The sequence below is a fragment of the Varroa jacobsoni genome, unplaced genomic scaffold, assembly GCF_002532875.2.
Source record: "Varroa jacobsoni isolate VJ856 unplaced genomic scaffold, vjacob_1.0 contig03115, whole genome shotgun sequence".
Classification (NCBI taxonomy): domain Eukaryota; kingdom Metazoa; phylum Arthropoda; class Arachnida; order Mesostigmata; family Varroidae; genus Varroa; species Varroa jacobsoni.
The window spans coordinates 1,728-21,284 of record NW_019214952.1 but is presented as its reverse complement, the minus strand read 5'-3'; the positions used below and the strand labels follow the sequence as shown (position 1 = coordinate 21,284).

Here is a 19,557-nt window from a genome sequence, read left to right as displayed (position 1 = left end):
GTTTAAATCCAGGTATAGACAGACCCTGTTTCGTACTGAGAGCCAATCGTCTGACCAAATACCTAACGGCGATACCGGACGTCAAACTCAAAACGTAGAAAGTGCTATCGTAGACTATGTGACGTTGTTGTTCGAATACTTCAACCGGAACACGATTTTAGCCTGTCTCTAAAAATTAGCTTTACAGAGTGAAGTTATCGATTCAACATGTATTCGAGCTATTTACTGCATGCAGCATTAGTCATCACGAATATGTTGAAGCAATTATGTCGTTCATGTTTACAGTGAGTAGCTTCACATTCGAGCTAGATGCGGCCTTTCCATTGAGTAATGTCGTTTTCTAATTTGTTGTTATGTTAGCATTATGTGCGTCGGCCCTAAATATACGGCTGTGATTGTTACTGAAATATTCATACAGTCAGTTGTGTTCAACACATATGAGGGATCACATGGTGTAGTACGACATGTTGCCAATTGTAACGTGAAGACATACGGATTAGTCAATAAGTTTCTATTCTATACCCAATAAATCGAGGTTAATTTACGGACCAGCCTTATGCCCTTCGAATTTTACCCATCTTAAACAAACCTAAGGGAGCCAACCGAATGCTGCCGCTAAGGCAGGGTCGTCGCTTCGCCCAACTTGCAATATATGGTCATTGCTATAAGCGTCAACTTGTCAATAGCAGTGAGTCAAGTTTAAATCAATTAACGGTAGATCACAGACTCGATCGCCTAGAAGTTGAGGCTTATCCTTACATAGAAGAATATCGTTGCAGCTAGTTTTTACGGTTAGGCCAATTTGCTCGCTATGCTTCTATTGAATTCGAGTTAATCATGTTCCTTTATAATCGACATCTTTATCAGTTGCGATATTGAAGAAGGTTGGCCACGCTGAGCCGTTGTATACTGAACGCAGAAGGTAAATTTTCATTGTCCTTAAATCAATCTACTAGGAAGTAGCTAACTTTCAGCTCCACTGTGTATGCTGTATCATCATCGTCCAAATGGTTGAACAGCTGTACTCGTAACGACCGGAGATTACAAGGAAATCTAAGGCATAGAATTATATAGAACGTTTGCAAAATACACCGGCCTCCTCGGTGGCCTCTAAAAATCGAGAGCGAAATCTCTCAAAACACGGACAAACTAATACATTCCAGTACCGGGAAACGTATAGGTCACATCCACCATCAGTTACGAGGCGATTCTGAGGCCAATTTACCTACCGGTGAAAAAGTCTTTGAGAGAACGCCACCGGCCACAGGTTGCTCTGTGATTGCGGATTGCTACAGACGAGAATCTCCAGAGGATTTCAGGTTAAGTTAAAGGTAACGTAATAGTTTATTCTGTGTCGATCGCTCACAGAAAGCAACGACAAGCAAAAGCTCGTTCCATTCAAGCAAGTCTACTTGACAGCTGACCGCTTAACTTTTTCGATGATTCTTTAGTTAAATATGTTGATTTCTTTGATAACGGGCGTAGACGAGTTCCGGGTTGGAAGTCTTTGATCGAAATTAATGTGGACTATTATTTTACGTAATGACAAATGAAGCCGATTTCTGATGCGACCAACGCACCGCGACACAAAACGAGACATGAAGTGGAATCCTATTTTTTTACAAATGTTGAGGCTGTTAATTACTAGATGTTGCCAGTTGTATGTATAGTCGTCCTAGCGAAATGTACCTGAATAGGAAATACGAAGCAAAATCAACTATGGACTAGACCCACACTTTAATCGCCTTAGTTCTATTAAGCTCTTTGTGCATATAGAAGTATCTCTTATTATATCTGTAGACTTTTCTTTTGTTTTAATGTGTCTTCTAGGAGGCTTTTCGCGCGGCACTTGAGACAGCCTAAGAAGAGGTATAAATAATTCTGGTGGGACAATCCGCGCCCCACCATTCAGTCTTGTTACATTTTGTTCTTAATGAGTCTCCTTTGTACCTGCCTGGCCCGCTGTAATCCTATGACTCCCTCTCTTCTATTTTAAGCGAATGTTTTCATTCTGAGAACCTTTAAAGGTGAAAAGGTACTGCGAGGTTGATCGTTCCTGTGATCCTTCGTTGGCACACGCGCTTTGAGTGGCTGTAATTCTCCGATGGTTTAAAATTCAATTAAAGCAAGCGATTCGCCTTTGCTAACAGATCATTATGCCAAACTCGAAATGGGTTGCGCTCGAGGTACGACCGTAGAAAGAACTGATCTTGGTTACGGAATTTTGCAGCATCCGGTCAACAGTTCATGAACGGGAGGAGCTGACTTCCCTTATTCGGCATAACGCTGTATTGTGATACAATACAGCGTTATGCCAAAGGTTTATCCTCTCAATGGGCAAAGTGTATCTATTCGTTCTACTTAAGCTGCCTAGTTTAGAACTCGGGATTCATACGTGAACCCCTTTATCTTTAATGTGAAACCATTATCTTTTCAACTAACAAAAGTCAAGTTAATTACTGAAAGACTGAATTCCATCTAGAAGTCGATATTTATATAAGGGCTCGAGAATTTTCTAGAATTATGTCAAGCAGGCATTGCTTAATCGAAAAGGTATCTGCGTTCTACATGACCTACCTTTTACTTTATTACAAGCCGGTCGAATACACCTAGGAGCCACTCTATATTGCGACGTTCCTCACGACGCTGCTCCCCTATAGTGTAGTATTTCGCAAGTATAAGGAACTAATGTCACTGCCAGTAGACACAGTAGGTTAGTAAGGTAATGACGCGTTTGTCTATTTAACTCAGTGACACATGGTAGAAGAAATCAAACTGGACGTGGCCACTTCGCTCGTTCCACCCTCGTTGTTAGAAGAAGCCAGTCGTCAGAAGTAACGTTTACTAGGATCGCAGCTAACGTAGAGCTTAGCAATTATTTGGCGCCCGAAGCTGCCCGTGGATATATTTGATTCAGCGCTAAAAGCGGTCAGCCGTTAAAAGTAATACTGGGATTTAATAACCTTATTATCTCATTTATGTAAGAACACCAACAGAACTGCATAATTACTGAATTTCTAATAGTTTTATTAACATCTTGGTTATTTTATTGCAGATAAATATAATTGCAAACGAACTGAGAGTTTGAATTCATTCTCAGATATACGGCGAGGAAACGTTTGAAGTGTTCACGCTAGAGGCAACGTTTGGCTGGCGTATGTACGTAGTCTCGCATGCGGTATGGTGGTCAATGGGGGGTTTGCAGCAGTCAGTGTGGAACATCGTTCATTATTCAACCAATTGACATATTCGTATACATCCCTTTTCGACGAGAATGGTTCGTTTTGTGTTAGTAGTACCTATATTAGCTGATGATCCATAAAGGCTCACATTCGTTGTCGACAATTCGACCTATCTCGGTTTTGAGGCATGCATTATCTCAGATTTGCAAAGCCCATAACAAGCCTAAGAAATAGACACACATCACAAAACGCGTAGGACAAAAAAGCCGATGTTCTCCTTGCTGTTTATGGACATAAGCAAGCCCATTGACAAAACTGCCAAATTCGGTTTACTGCGGAACCTATAGCAGAAGTTTTCCGAAGAACACATTTGCTGACTCCGAGAGAACCGAATTACTTCGAAAATTACTACCGATTACGTTATTGCTCAACCGTCTAAGTGAAAATTCTTTCGGATTTTTAGCTCTTCAATTACTCTGCACAACAAAGGTTAAGTCCAAAGATGCTAGAGTATGTCGTTCCTTATGTTCAAATGTGAATGATTCTAACTTGACTGATCCCACAAAGATTCGATCAGTATATCAGCTTCGAACCTATATGCCATTAACTTTCATAGATTAACTATTATAAGGGCCTATGGTTCCTACCAGATCCTTCTTACACACAGTCCTTTCTCACATAGCTTTATAATATTGAGTTTGATTAGATGCCATGCTAATTAAAAAGTAGAACTGTCCATTTAAATCATATTGTCAATATTGATCATACAGTTAATTTGTATATATAAGTTTAGCTTTTCTGTACTATAAACTTAAACAAGAATGATAAAAACAATGATACAGATGCAAACTAGATGGGGAAAAAGAGCTCACATACATTTTTGTTGTTGATTTATATAGTTACCATGCATTTATATGTTTGAAGTTGTTGCGTAAAGCAGTTATTGTAATTAGATATTTCTTAGCGCTAGCGTATTACTGTGAATTTTATCTATATACAGTTTGTATTTACTATTTATTCTTCATTTGTGCTGATAAAAAGAAGATGGAAGTCTCAATATATTATTGATGAAGCATCAGTGGTACTAAATAATATGAGTATACAAATGACAAACTCACTAAGTTTAAAGATGAAACATTCTCTAAATATAAACGTTAAATAAATTGCTCTTGAAGTTGAACTAGCATCTATACGACTGTTCCTGTATTGTGAGCGCCTCCATAATAGTTGTTATTAAAGTTAAAAGCAACTGTCGTTTCAATCACGTTAGAATTGATAATTACATTTATCCGTAAAAGGGAGAAACTCTACGTACTCGATTGCGAACAAGTATAGTAAAACGTTTTACAGATTCTAACGCGGCCAACATGGGGTTTTTGTTTTGGGGGTATTTAAAGAAATGAATACCTCCAGGAGGGAAATCATAACATCATATAACATATGCCCATTATCACGATGCCATCGAGCCAGCCAATCTTGCCTTTACAACCAGCGACTATAACCAGCCAAAAGATATGTACACTTCTGCATATTATTCAAGCTTCGCCAGAACCTTAGAAGAAATTTATTATTTTATTTCTAATTAGGTTGGTCGTTGGCAAATAAAAGTTGAGTATTGATAAGCGGCATAGGTGAAGTTCACACTTATAAAGCACACACGCATTGTGTACGAGATTTATAAATAAATATTTTCAATGAATTTGTCGAAAATTGCTTTCCGCATGCTGCCTTATGAGAAATGGGTCTTGCCTTTATTATGTCCTGCCTTATGTGTATGCGCACGTACTGCAGTAAGGTTTATCACAGAATTTATGTTTAGTCTAATGCTCTTTTCTCCTTATCGTTTTTTCTCCCAGAAACCCTCGCGGTGATGTCCGAGTGGGCTGCGCGTCTGGGCGGGTGATCGCGGTCTGATCACCGGACCCCAAATCCGGTGGTCGTTCCCGATCGCGCCTCCGCCCTGGATCATCCCAACGAACGTTAACTTGTTGTCACTATCATTGAAGAATTTCCGCCAACCCGACGACCACCCAGGTGTGGAGACCCCAAAGCCGCCGCAGGGCCAGCGGAGTACCTTTGCCCCGGGCTAGGTGCCACGGGGAATTAGGCCCATACTTACCTGCTTGGACAGCACGGACACAGCGGTTGGTGGCGTTGTTGGCGTCGTGGTCGCTCAGAAGAGGACAGCGCCGGCAGCAGGAGCTGCGGCGGAGACCACGTGGAAGCGCTTGGCATGCCCCTGGGCAGCATGGCCGGCAGTGGTGCAGTGCTTGCCCCATACGTGCACATAAATGCCAGTAATATAACATCACATTTACATGGCGTTCGCTCCACAACGACCACTCCCACGACACCGGCCACTATCACATTACATCACTACACTCATCAGGTAATCGACAAGGAGGGTAAGGTAATAAACCATCTCGTATGATTCCAAACATCTATCCATCCAAACACTAGATCCCATACTTTTGCTTCTCGTTTTTCCTGTTAGAGCAACCGTCCATGTATAATCCTATATTCAGGTCTTACTTGAATAATTTAATTTATGCAGTCATGTCGACCTATTTCTATTGAAAACGACCGTTCAAAAAAGTGCTGTCCTTGCCATTGTGTATCTGAAGTCATGAGGATTCATTTTACAGTGAGTTTTTAAACACGCCAGGCCCTACCCGAGCTTCAATGAACCTGATTACTTTTCGATTAGCGGAAGAGATACTACTTATTCCTAACAAGGACATGCAAAAGGACACAGGGAGGAAAAAGTTCCTTTTTATTTCAGTTGGCTTCACAACATCGGCCTCGAGCAGGCTCGGGATCATGTCACCCAGCACAGACTTCAGAAGCCATCGTTCTCTTCACTATCGCATTTCTCGGAGTTAGCGCCAACCTTTTCCTAATGTCGCTCATTCTGACTAAAAAAAGCCTGCGAAGGTTCGTTCGTAACCCACATACATTTTGGTTCTCATAGTGTTGTAATAGACAGATTTCTCACACTCTTGGTGAAAACATTATCATTGAGGATAGCAGAAACAATAATCATATGATTAAAATACATTCAAAATCGAATTTCAGATGCAAACAATTAACTAAATTCGGAACAAGCAAATAAAAAGTGCCTAATTAATTGTAAAACGGGGAACTGAAAAAAGCAATCTGATTAATTTATATACAGCTAATGTTCTAAATCTATAATATATTGTTGATGTAAACCCACACAACGCTCCTCAGTGATACATTCTCCAATGGATCTCTGTTCCCGTATATTATTTATGTTAAAGTGAGCTTTGTTAATTTTTTTTAATTATCTCAATTCAATCCGATGTAAACACAGTTACGCTACTAATACTATGATACTTCAATATCGTTAAATTAATTCAAGATTTATTCATCTCCAGATGGTCTCAGGGCCTGTTGTTTCATCAGGGTTTCGTTGACTGTGTACGGGCGCTCTTGCTTGTTCCAATGGGCCTATCCGTATTGTTGTGCCAACGGTTACCTCCGTGCGCCCTGATTGAGACCTGTTTCCTACTTCTAGTTACTGTGTCGACGGTCAATCTGCTTGTGGCCGTCCTTAACGATGTGCCATTGCTACCTGATCAGGACACGCCAAACTCGGTCATCGATTCCAGCCAGGTAAGCAGCACTGCCGTTTGAACAAACGCACGTATTTGGTAATAATATATTCTAGTTTCTCTTGGAAGTTAATATATTTCTCTGACAGCATATCTTATCCCTGTTACCTGTACATAGTACTTACTCCAATCAGATTTTTGCTTGTTCGTCTGAATCGCCTTTTTGTTATCGATCTGCGGTAACAATTAAGAAAAATAAATATATTAATAACCAACGAACGTTGTTTACATTTTGTGTATCGTGCCAAATTATAAACTGGGAGTATTTAGTTTCGCTTAAACATATATAGACCTGTTTATATTTCTACTTTTGTATTCAATACTTTAGGTACTGTTAGAAAGTCCTCAGTGCATCATGTTTGGACTATGCATCATCTGGTTTGCGGCATTTACGGTCAATCTCGGGCCGACATTTCTATCTGGTGCACTCTATCAGAACCGCGACCCTGCTTTGCATGGACTCGACGTCTGTCCTATAGTTTATGGGCCTGTACGGCACTATGTGCTTAACATCCTCTGGATCGGTGTGAACCTTCTATGCGTGGGTCTGATGGGGGTTCATCTTCGAAAACTGTTCAAAGACCTGCATAAGGCGAGGGGCAACGTTGATAGCCTGCGCATCGCCAGCCTCGTCACGACGGTCATCTCTATGAGAACTGGTGAGCTTTGTGCAAGCGAAACACATAGACAAAAATAAACTGTTATATGTAGTGAGACAAAATCTAAGCATATGTTGTTTACATAAGTCGTTGTAAAGATGCCGCGGGCCCTTGAGTTAAAGATAAGTCAAGTTCACTATGTAATCAACCCTCTGCAATCGCTACGTCCTTAGTTTAGGGAGAAGCATTCGCTAATATCAGAACGGTCCTTGTAGTTACTGAGGTTAGGGCAGCCCCCAGTCCATAGGAACATCAGGTTGAGCACACCCTTTTTAATACGCAGTCCTGCGCAAATCACTATTTTATATTTATAGTTCTCCTACTTTATAGTTCCACAGGTGTGATTAAGTAGTGAAAGACGGCCTGGTACCCATGGCTAATGCACATCTCCTTGAGTGCGCTGCCATAATAATAACCGTTTGGCCATCGCTGCTTGGAATTTTAGCGTTAGCAAATAGTTGTTATGGCATATTGTTACCTCGCCGTGTTATAGGTCTATTGGAGAAAACTCAAATGAGTCCAGCACGAAACAAAGACCGGATGGAACCAAATATGTTATATCAAAGCCGACACTTCGCAGTCTGAGCTTGGCCTTCGTCGTGCTCGACAAGACACTAAAGTAGGCTTAATCAGGCCTTTTGAATGACCCTTATAGTGCCACTGCTCGCCTCAGATCCAGGGCGGTTCAGTAAACAAAAGGTAACGCCTTAAAGTCGGACGTGAGTTAACAAGTGCTGTGATTAAATAAAAGGGAGCCAATTATAGTTTCCCGCTCAACATATTCGATGTACATTGCCCAGCAACCTTTAGCAAAATACGGGATTTTTCGTTTTTCTGAAGTGCTATTAGGAGACATTGGGGTTGCTCCCTGAAGTTGCGTTTGGTGTTGAAGGATAGCCTGTAAAGCCTTTTTTCCAGGTGTCAAATGCATAGCACTTCTCTAAGCTTCCCATAAAACGGCCGGATGCATACGACTAAAAAAAGTTCATCTGGTGCTTACAAGGCATTATCTTCGGTTTCCTACCTAGGTCTGCGTTTGTCTATCCGACGATCACTAACCGCTTATCTACCTATAATATAGATGAAGTACAAGAGTGAACATAGCGTATGGCAGAGTTAAGTAAATTTCACTAGTAACAAACGGTCTCTACTCTAGCTGGATCTCCGTTCGAATCTAACGTCTGGCCATTCTCTCTGTCTTTTGTTCGTAACAAATGACGCTATTTCCACGTTGCCGTCGTTACAACCATCATCGCCACTGCCACTTCCTTTTCGACCAACGCGCACTTTCCGCTATCGTTATCGTGTCGTTAAACTCGGCCCATAGATAACGTCGAACAATGCAGTAGTAGCAGTGACTCGGTGCAGAATTACATTGGGCGACTAGAACGCGAAGGCATCCGACGTGTGAAGATGTTTGTCATTATGCTCATCGCGTATATTGTATTCTGGGGCCCGTTATTCTCTGTAACACTGCTCCAGCCGGGTAGGTTTGCTGATATACCGCTATTGATGATGATAACAGGCACTGACACGGGACCGTTAGACGATAGGTACACGCTGCCCCTGTAAATAGTTGTTTATTTGCTATTTTCGTTTGTTTCGCTTATTGCCTTCATCCCCTTCTTTCCGACTCTGCTTTGCTCCCTGTACACAGGCACAGACCACTGTGAATGTACACATACATACCTATGTGTACAGTGATGGGCAGCGGTCAGTGATACTAACCGCGCAGACAGACTCGAGGTAACATTTGTGACCATATATACGATTTACGTAGCGTAGACGCAGTGGTTCGTAGGTAATACAGAAACAATGGCAGAGTAACGATAACAATATTAACGATTTGTTTTTTGTGTCCCTATCCCCTGATGTCGTTTCTGTCGTATTGTCTGATCGACGGTGACGGTGCGGCGGCGGCGGCGACGGCGACGGCGACGGCGGCGTCACGATCGTAGTAAACATTGCGGGGTTATCGTCAAATAATCTGTGGTATCAAATCAGTCTGCACGTGGCATTCGTTCACTCATTTGTCAATCCGACGTTGTTGCTAAGTTTGCATGGCGAACTACGCTCGGCCGCCTCAGGCTCGTGCCACACCAGTCACCCGGCCGAGTCACAGGAAGACTCGGACTATATCGGCTCAACGCAGTTGCCGCCCTACGGCGATATGGAGCCCGACCCTATTCGGGCAAAAGCGAGCTACTTGTGAGTTTGTTGCTTTTCTTATCTAATTAGAGTACAATATAAATATTATTATATCGAATCATTCAGATAGAAAGCACGGGTAACTTTACATCGGCAATGTGTATACTTGTATATGCTCGTATCTTATGACTGAACTATACCCCTCTGATATAAATGATCGCTTATTTTACTGCTACATTTCCTCACCGTACATCGAGATAGCAGAACAGTTTGACGTGCTCTCGTAACTACGCAGTGCAGTCGATCTATAGTCTGACACAATAGGCGAGGAAGTATGCCAATGGGAAACCTTGGCACATATAAAACGTACTCACGGCCAACTGTGTTATTAATGCTTGTTGTTTCTATCATGAACGTGTGTACGATATTGTCATGGTAGAGAAGAATGGCCAGCGCCTCTTTTCCTGGGGCTGAAATTGTTTAATTTTCTGAAAAGTCCGTTGTCTTGTCCTCTCCCAATCTAATATGTGAAGTAAGCCCGTGCTACTTCTGCATTAATACCGACGCTAGCATCGCGACTCCCTTAATATAGGCACCGGGGACAAGTGTCTTTGGCCAGCCAGTCTACCTGTTTTGTGCCTTCATGTAGTACGTGGTCAGAGCTCGTTCGTTCTGTTTAGTGACGTAAAACGGAAGCTTGCTTTTGGTTACTATACTACTCGTATGCTTGAAAACTCTTGAGCACCTTTGAAATTAAATCGTGCGGAGAAATAAAATTTTCGAAGGTAGAAGCCATAGCCCTGCAACCAGCTTTACTTTGCACTCGCTAACTTGGCCAGCTGGATGTTACTATCAGAAGACAAGTTGCGACTATTATACACAATTATCATTAACCAGACGCGTGCATAGCCTTCGACGTGCACACGTGCCGAAATAATACGTTCCTTGGTGGCAATTATGGTGCAGACAAGACAGGATCCATGAATTGCTTGCTGCTAGTTTAACACGAGCAAGGAAGATGAAGTAAGAAGCCATAAATATGAAGCTTCAGTAGTGAAACACGAGTACGGCCCATGACAATAACGGGTAACGTAAATATATATGGGGAATATTTGCGGGCCGAATTAGAAGGGAAATCGCAAAGCAAACATTTTTTTATCTAACAAATACCTTAAGTTAGTAAGAAGCACTAGTGATGGCGTGGTGGATAGTATACTTAACTGCTAAATTTGAGAACCCGTGCTGGTCTAGGTTGGAATCTGAGCGCAGACATTTTTCGTTTTCAGATGGGAACCAGCCTATATGCTTAAATGAAATTAATCATTTGTAGACGTATGAATCAAAGCTCCTGCAGTTTTAACGCTTGAAGATGAGACTTTGTGTTCACACGCTAGTACGTAAAAATATGACATGTAACGCATCTAACAATGTAACGACTCTTGAGGAGTCTTGTTTACTTAACATTACTTTCTTACATTTTCTAGGTTTGTTTAGGTGATAGCAATAAAAGCATAACTTTATATTTTGAGGTGGTCTGTTGCATCCTTTGAAAATATCCGTAGTGAGTGTCCTTACAATTGTCACTGTCGTGATATCTTATGCCTCTATAAGCCTATCTGGGGCGCGCTAACCTAATCTAGCTGACCAAGGAGCCATGAGTCACCGATCTAGCGAGCGCTTTAGTGGTTCACAAATTACTATCTCACCAGATCCTCTCAGTAGAGGTTACAGGGACATAACGGTTGCAGCCCTCCCTAGATCTGCTTATCCGACCGCGAAAATGAGACTGCAGGCTCGCAGAAATTTCTGTTTCGTTAATCACTTAGTGCAGCACAGTTGTATCGAAAGTATGATATTATATTGGGGATGAATTGGCATACACTCTGCATAAGGGCTATATGATTTTCAAGCGGTCAAATAGAAATCCATGAAAGTTTGCCGATCTACTCGATTGTTCGAACGGATACTCAATACATCGCAAAAAAGTATCATTGCTCTACACAGAACAAAGTGACAGTCTAAAAGTTCTGAGTATGTGTCCATGGAAAAGGTAAACACTTCAATAGGGTAAGAGTTACAGAGGCTGCTAATTTGGAGGAAGCTTCAGATACGCCCGTCAAGATCCGTCCTGGAAATCTTCAAAAGAATAATAGTAGCTAAATCCGAAAACCCACTCACATTCAATCAAAGTGCGGCAATCAACTCAACATCGCGCAGGTGCACGTTACGCATATAGCCCTACCGTGGGCCATATGGAGTATGCTACTCGCTTGCTACCTCGGAGTCATAAACGAAGTATGATTAAGTTAGAGACAAGCGACAAAGCACTAGTGACCTCATATCTTTACCCTATAATTCATTACAGATTGTCGGCGATGACCAATGGAGATATTGCTTCGTAAGTATTTTTCAAAAATTCGTAATCTACTAGTATTAATGACTGTAATGAGGTATGATCCCGCCATATACTGTAGCAGCATGAGTGCTAAAAAAGATAATGGAAAGTGCATGTTTTTATTGCATTGATGTAGCACGATAAGCATGAATGATTTTGACTACGTCACTGATTCTAACCCTGCTAAGTGTACTGCAGGAATAAAAACTGCAGAAAAAAAAAGTTACAAAATTCCTATTCACAATCATGAGTACATGGTATTATATAATTTACTTTTTTTCATCGAAACATTTTGATCTCTGTGGTCTATTATGGGTATGCGTGAGAAACAGAAAGCAATAAGTTGTTGGGCACGATACGGCCACAGAAACTTTACGACTTGGGCAACTGTTTCTAACACTGTTTAACGTTCCTAACGCCCTTCACTTCATTATCAATACTTGGATTTATTTATTTAATGTCTACAAGTAGTTTCATGTTTTACTTAGTAAGCTAGCGGATGAGAGATGCACTCTTATGTGCTCTACACGCCAAAATACACTGCATCTATTTCTTTTGTGATCATAGTAAAACGACCCTGTGACAGCTCGACGAGGGTGGGGTTCTGGGTCAAACTACCGCCCTCGATCTCGATGATTGCTTGACCCTACCACACCATCCTATCACGACGATACCCCAGCAGCAGCAGCAACAGTCATCTCATTTACAGACGTCGGCGTCGACGTTGTCGAGTGATGTAGGCATTATTACGACGTCGGACATTGTTCAGGGAAATGGTACTGTCCTCTCGTGGTCCGGCCAGATTCAGCCTCTCTCTGACCAGCAGCTGGTGATTCCCAATAGTACGACTAGATCAATGGGCAAGATGCTGTCGTTATCGCAAATGTTGCCAATACCCGACATTAATCAGTTTCACCTCAACGCCATTTGGTTAGTTGTTTAACAATATAAATTGATACCTCATGAGCATTAGATAATACAGGCGATGCTGGAATTTACTGGATTCGACTAACCCGTACGCATTTACGTCTGTGTTCCTTTCTACGTTGCGAAGACTGTCGAATTTCTTTTTTAAATTACACATATTGTAGAAGTAGAAACTTCACAAGGTAAAGGTCGAACAAATGATTCGCCTTCTAACTGTGCAATTTTTACAACGGAAACTTTCACAGCAAAAATAGTTATATGTTGTGTAGCACATTGTTCCGACAGTTGTACGGTCCTATTGGTCCGATACGATCTCATTGTTGGTACGTCTTTGTGTTACGTGCATGTGTACGAGGTGGAATATTTATACATTTTCGTACGTTTTTTCAGTGATGTCGATGTGTTTGAAATGGCTGCGAACGTAGCGGCTAGCGATCCGAGCTTCAGCAATCCGCCGACGAGCCAGCCGGACTCAATATGCTGATTAATGATGATGAGATCGGAGCGCGAGCAACGCATGCATGTTATTGGCCTTTATCGACGGGGACAGAGATAAAGAGCGGGAGAAATTGTAACAACGACATATTACGGCGTTGCAATACGGAAGCCCAGAGATTTGCAATGGTTCAGTGGTTTAATAACATGCGGTAAGGACACGATCAGTCGCTTAGTCGGTCAGTATTCTTCGTTAACAGTATTCAGCTAACAGTATCCTTATTGTGATGAGACGACGTCGCAATAGAACGAACCGATCGACTCAAGCGCGTACGATGTGCTTATGTGCGTTCTGAGCCCTGATAAGGACACGTCCGTTTGAAGGTGTACTGTTCGTTCCTCTGCATGCCGAAAACTGGGGCAAAAACCCGAAGTGAATTGAGGCCAGGGTCCGGACTGATGGCTTTCGACTGCGGATAAGCAGGAAAAAAACAATTGTTTATTCCTCGCTACATCGTTCGCTGATTTTCATTGATCTCTCAGTGTGGTTCGTTTAAATTTGTCAAAATTGGCCCACATTAAATAAGCTAATACGGGGGTCGCAACGAACAAGAATCTCTTCATATGTTAATGACTCTTGAAGGGGCAAATGGAGCAATCCAGATCTAAATTGTCGTTGTAATTCATCTGATAATAACTTTTAGTATTAATAAATCAAGAGACAAGAAGTGGCCGAAGCTGTCAAGAAACGAAAAGTGTACACGAAAGTTGAACGTAAAATCGGTAATGACAGCCACAGTCGAAGCTGTAACAATGACTGGTTTGTTGACTAGCAGCTGATGCCATATAACAATGATAATACGCATACAAGCTAATAAGAAAGATGTCGAAAAAAAAAATACGGAGACAGTGAAGAAAAACTACAGACAGTGATGTACCGAGTCTGTACGGAGGTAGAAATATACTTGAATCCTGTTGTGTTTTAGCATTACTACCATTTTAATACAATAGTTACTTGAAATGTTATGATGATCTACTCTGCTCATATAGATGTCATTCTGCTTTTTTGCTCAACGATATTTGTTTATAGATGTGCGTTTTTCTATACATCGTGTATCAAATGAACCTTTTGGTGTTAACACCCATACGCGGTCACGCACACACAAATCAGACCAGCAGCGATAGCAAATGTTATCAGCTAAATAGCAATACATGTAGTAAACCATCAATCATAACGCTCGTGACAGCTTTTCCATAAACATACCTTCATCAAGTTTGATTTGTTCTTATTATTGTTGTACAAATGGCCAATCAAAGCGGTTCACGTATTCTAAATTTCTCTCTACGGTACCATAGTCATCTTATCGTGCTCTTTCTGAACCGCTATCCACTCGACAGCCGAAAAACGAACTAAGTTGTTACCATTTCTTTATTATATTGAAGACGCCACCCCATCGTCAGTACTATTATTAATGTAATTAGCTTGTTCGTATCTATTTTGCCATGCGTACGTTTGTTACTGTACCATTATATTATGTCGCCGTCGTATGTCGCATTGTTCCGTAGCGTGTTAGCACGCTCAAACTGAACGCCCCTCAGGCAGCATGCTGAGGTCCCCTAGGTGGGTTTCTCTTATCTTAAGGGTCAGAGAAGCCCCAGAGGTGGCCCACTCCTTAAGGGACCAGCTCCGTATCTGGAGCTCCCTTATTCAGATAAAGCCGTAGTAGACCAGGAGAAAGAAAGAATAGAAAAGCAAAAAGCCAAGCAAACAGAGACAGAGAGGGAGAGAGGGAAAGGGAGAGAAGGAGCCAAAGAGCTGAAAGTAACGACAAAGTGTAAAATGATGGTCGGAGGTGATCTCGTAAATATTTACTATTACTGCAGATGCACATTGAATGTCGTTCTCCTTTCTCCAAGAGTGACACCGAGCCAGCCATATTTTTCTATTCTTATGCCATACTTTTGAAACAAAATATATTAATAGATATTTGAAAAAGGAGCCTGGCGCTTAATGATATATATACATACATATATATATAGCAGACGACGACGTAAGTGTTGTATTGAGGCTGGTTGACACAGATAAATAATTAACAGATGGTAATGTTTTCTTTAACAAGGTCTTCCCTTCTGTACATATCTGTACATAGCTGCAACTGTATAAAAATCACGGTGAAGCCAAAAAGAAGAGAACAGAACAATTATAAATAAAGATGAAAAACATTATAGACTATAAACATACAAATCAAAATGAAAGTCACTATTAAAAAAATTGTATAAAGTGTGTATAGCGTGTAAAAATACTGGAACGGCTAAAAATTCGAGAGTTATAATAATAGTACATAATTAAGAGATATACTATAAAACGATGCAAAAAATAATGATATAACAATTATTATTATCACAAAATGAAAGTAATCACACTAAGAACAGTCACAAACACCTAGATAGTGTCATTATCGTATACGTAACATGTGACAAGACAAGAGCAATGATGATACAAAATACAAACGGCGAGATTCTCTACCTGAAATAGCTTGAGCGAAGAGACGATGATACAGATCTTGCTCTGTGCCCGCCAGAGCGAGTGAATGTAATCGAAGTTTATCTGAACTCGGCCTGGTGGCATCTCCGTTTATGCTAGTGTTATACGCCACGTTCTGTATGGCCAGCGCGTGTAGATCATACATAGGGGAAACTTGAAATGCAGACAACGTGAAAAATTGTCCTGATATCGATGGCGCGATAAGATGCCTAACACACCGTCGATTGACAGGAGAACGAAATCGTGAAACCGTGTATTCTCACCGATATTCTGCGACGTAACGTCTGCTCGTGCTGCCGTTTTTTTTTTTGTTTATTCGACTAAATACGTTGTCTTTTGTTGGCTTCTAGGTGCTATGCACCACGTGCTGTTAAATGCATACATCTAATTCGCTCATTAATTCGACTAAGCTGCAGTGTTTAATTGTACGCTGGTTTCTACGCAGACGTGGCTCCGTTTATAGAATTCATCTATGAAGTGATCTGAACCTACCATCAACACCACACGATCGATAGCATATAATTGTAGTATAGAATTGAATACCCGCTGAATACGTGAGCAGTCCGATAGTCCATATAGTAAATACAGACGAAACCCGATGTACCTGAATAAATTAAGTCGCACCTAATACCGAGCCAGCTCCTATGAGACAACGCTGAAGCTGCGAAACTCTCACATGATCACAAATAATATACGCCAAGAAGATTTGATTTTGTCTTTTACACCACAACGCGCATTGTACACGGTCTTCACCTAATATCTATTAAATTTGAAGCCAGACAGGGAGCTCTTCATAGACGAAGAAGAGTTTATCTTTTATATTAGTAATGTCGATAGAAATGGTCCAGCCACGATAACCTGCCTACCTCCGTATAATGACTGCGCGTAATCCTAAATTAATTGTCGAATTGATACTGTAAATGACCGTACCAGGTTCTGTAATATAACAAATGACGCAGATAACGCAAAGGGCGATGACTTATTACGAGATAATGCCGTGAGAAGATGGAACAAAAACAAGAACTTGAACGAAAACGAGAGGTAATTAGGAGGGAAAAACACAGACCAGGAAAGAAGACATTGAGAATTGGTGGTTATGGGGCTTCGTAAACGAGTTACGAGAATTATCTGTATATGATAGAGATATATAGATAGGGAGAAAATGGCAGTGAAAGATAATAAGTTAAAAAAGGGCGTCGACGTTTCAATAAATAATCATTAAGTAACATATTTGTACGTCAAAGGTTTTCATTTTCCGTTCTATTAATATATTATGTGTGCTTGTTCCTAGCCACGCATGCAATGACAAAATGAGAATAGTTCGAAAGCAGAAGATCTCTGAGTGATACGGATAACATTTCCGTTTGTTAAGAAAATCCTACGAGCATCAATACTTTTTATTAATTTACGAATGAAACTTAGATCAGGCTAAGCATAAAATAGGTCAACAGGCGAGCCTTCTATACATCTCGATTAAATACAATGATACCGAAAAACGCAATTTCCGATCGCTCAACTAATGCTTTATAATGATTGTTCAGTCTTTTACTATCACCGATAACTATAATACATGAAACCTAAGTACAATATACCTTCGCGTTATAATATTTTGGCTAGCTTACTAAGCGGCTCATGCGCAAGTATTCACACCGATATCATAGTTACCCAAATTTTATATATATAGGTACATTCGGTGTCAACACCAAACATGCTGAAGAGGGCGACGATCGTGGCAAACCGAAAACTCACCATGTGACAATGCTGCCCTTATATGCCGAATGAAGAGCAAACGAAAACTGTTTTTCCAAAAGCGAAAACCTCTACAATAGTTGCATACTAAAATTCCTTTCGTAAGATTCTGTGAGAGGGCATACGCTTGCCTTTGCAAGTCGAACGAGCAACCTAAAGGTGAAAACATCGGTTTTTGCAAGGTGATTTTTTCAGTGGAAAACTTATATTAGTTGAAGAATTGACACCGAACCTTAATAAAAGGAAAACAAGTAAATCGCAACCTAAATGATATTCAATCAAAACGGAGCTCTTTCGAAATAACTTTGCGGACCTCACTGGCCCTTGACCATGTGTGATATAAGTTAAGTTTAGATTGTAATAAGTTCAGAACTAATAAACACGGTATTGGGCTGGTTTCGGGCGTTTGACATTACAAAATGCTACATATTTGTGCATTCAGTATTTTGGGAAGATATTACGAAGAGCATTATATATCAACTAGTTTATGCTCGCCTATGAAAGTACATTACGAGGCTTCATAACTGCGTCAAGAGAGACATATATCAAATAAAATTAGCTACTGATTATAGTTGGACGTAAGTAAATTTTCGCAACCAAACAACATGGATGATGAAGCTTCATGACTCTGCATACAGCAAGCTAAAGCAACGTAAATATATTTAAGTCATGGCGGTTACATTATTATTCTGAATCAGCTAAGGTCTATGAAGGCTGAAGGCCGCTTCGTGCATTCTGTGAGTACTTAATATTACTTTATTATAAATGTGAGAATTAAGCAAGTTTAAATCCTTAGACCGCCCTTTACCCAGTACCTAGCTGAAATATTTCCAATTTTTATTTTGTTCTAGCTCGCTTGACTTCCGTCACGGACATCAGGAACTATTTAGGGTTGAACTATGACTATACCCAGGACTCGTGGCTAGTGGGCCTCGCAAGACTTTCCCACCATCATCCAGAATTTATTGGACATTGTCCTTCTTAGGAGTTCACGTCATGCGTTCAGAGATAGACGGCGCCTGGCGGGTCCTTTCTTAATATGCGCATTTCAGGCCAGATGCGTGAGATCCTTCAGAGCGTAGTATGAGCTGAACTACAAAATCACTCCGAGTGCTGACTGGGCTTTGAATTTGGCGCTGTTCGGTCTTCCAAATCGATCAACATCAAATGCAACTAATTTATCACGATGACTTCTGAACCTCTGTCTGCCAAACGAGTAATAAAATGTTCGTCATCCACATACACTATATTGTCTAGAAATTCACTAGCTCCAAACATTTATCTGTAGACTAGCAATGAATGAGGATCTACTTATTAAGAAAGACTTTTTACATCTTTCCTGCTTTGTCACTAATATTCACTTGTACAACAGAAGGCCGGCAGAATTTGACCGTTCACAAATCGTCGTACACAATGTATTGTCTCAAGCTCGCGTTTAAACCTATAGGTAAGATAAATTGCATGAGGGATGCCTTTCGATTTAATGGAGAAGCAGATGAAGAAAAGCGTCACTGTTATATAGCTGGAGGCAACGGAAATACATTCGGGTAATGAATATGAAAGCAAATTGTTTCTTAGAGAGAAAATACGCAACACAGAATAGCCGTTCTGTGCTTGGACAAAGCTAACTACTAGTGAATCCAAGTTGATCGATTTGAATCGTGCGTATATCATGCTTAAACAAATCTATTTTTAGAGCAGGCATCCATCAATATTGATCTGCCTGATGACTCGCTTTATGCGGGAACGAGACATGGCAAATAAGCCCACAGGCGAACAAAACAAAAAAAGTAATCAACTCTGTACCTTAATTATTATGAAAATTTTGCACAGGCACAAGATTTCTATATCTGTCCTTAGCTAGTTGGCCTAGATCATGCGC

The 19,557-nt window shown here is 40.8% G+C and overlaps 1 protein-coding gene across 1 annotated transcript; it reads left to right on the top strand.

The window, feature by feature from the left end:
* Positions 1-5,430: 5,430 nt before the first annotated feature.
* On the top strand, positions 5,431-17,162 carry LOC111272732 (uncharacterized). Its single transcript, XM_086973378.1, has 9 exons — positions 5,431-5,592; positions 5,965-6,116; positions 6,581-6,818; positions 7,146-7,476; positions 8,804-8,962; positions 9,435-9,684; positions 11,990-12,022; positions 12,587-12,949; positions 13,337-17,162. The coding sequence occupies exons 1-8, from the start codon at positions 5,431-5,433 to the stop codon at positions 12,600-12,602; spliced, it is 1,341 nt and encodes a 446-aa protein (XP_086829504.1). The 3' UTR covers positions 12,603-12,949; positions 13,337-17,162.
* Positions 17,163-19,557: the final 2,395 nt, after the last annotated feature.

Coding starts and splice junctions, on each gene's coding strand:
- LOC111272732 (XM_086973378.1), top strand. CDS start 5,431: ATGGCCGGCAGTGGTGCAGTGCTTGCCCCATACGTGCACATAAATGCC. Junction 6,117..6,580: donor ACTAAAAAAAGCCTGCGAAG/GTTCGTTCGTAA, acceptor ATTCATCTCCAG/ATGGTCTCAGGGCCTGTTGT. Junction 6,819..7,145: donor CGGTCATCGATTCCAGCCAG/GTAAGCAGCACT, acceptor TCAATACTTTAG/GTACTGTTAGAAAGTCCTCA.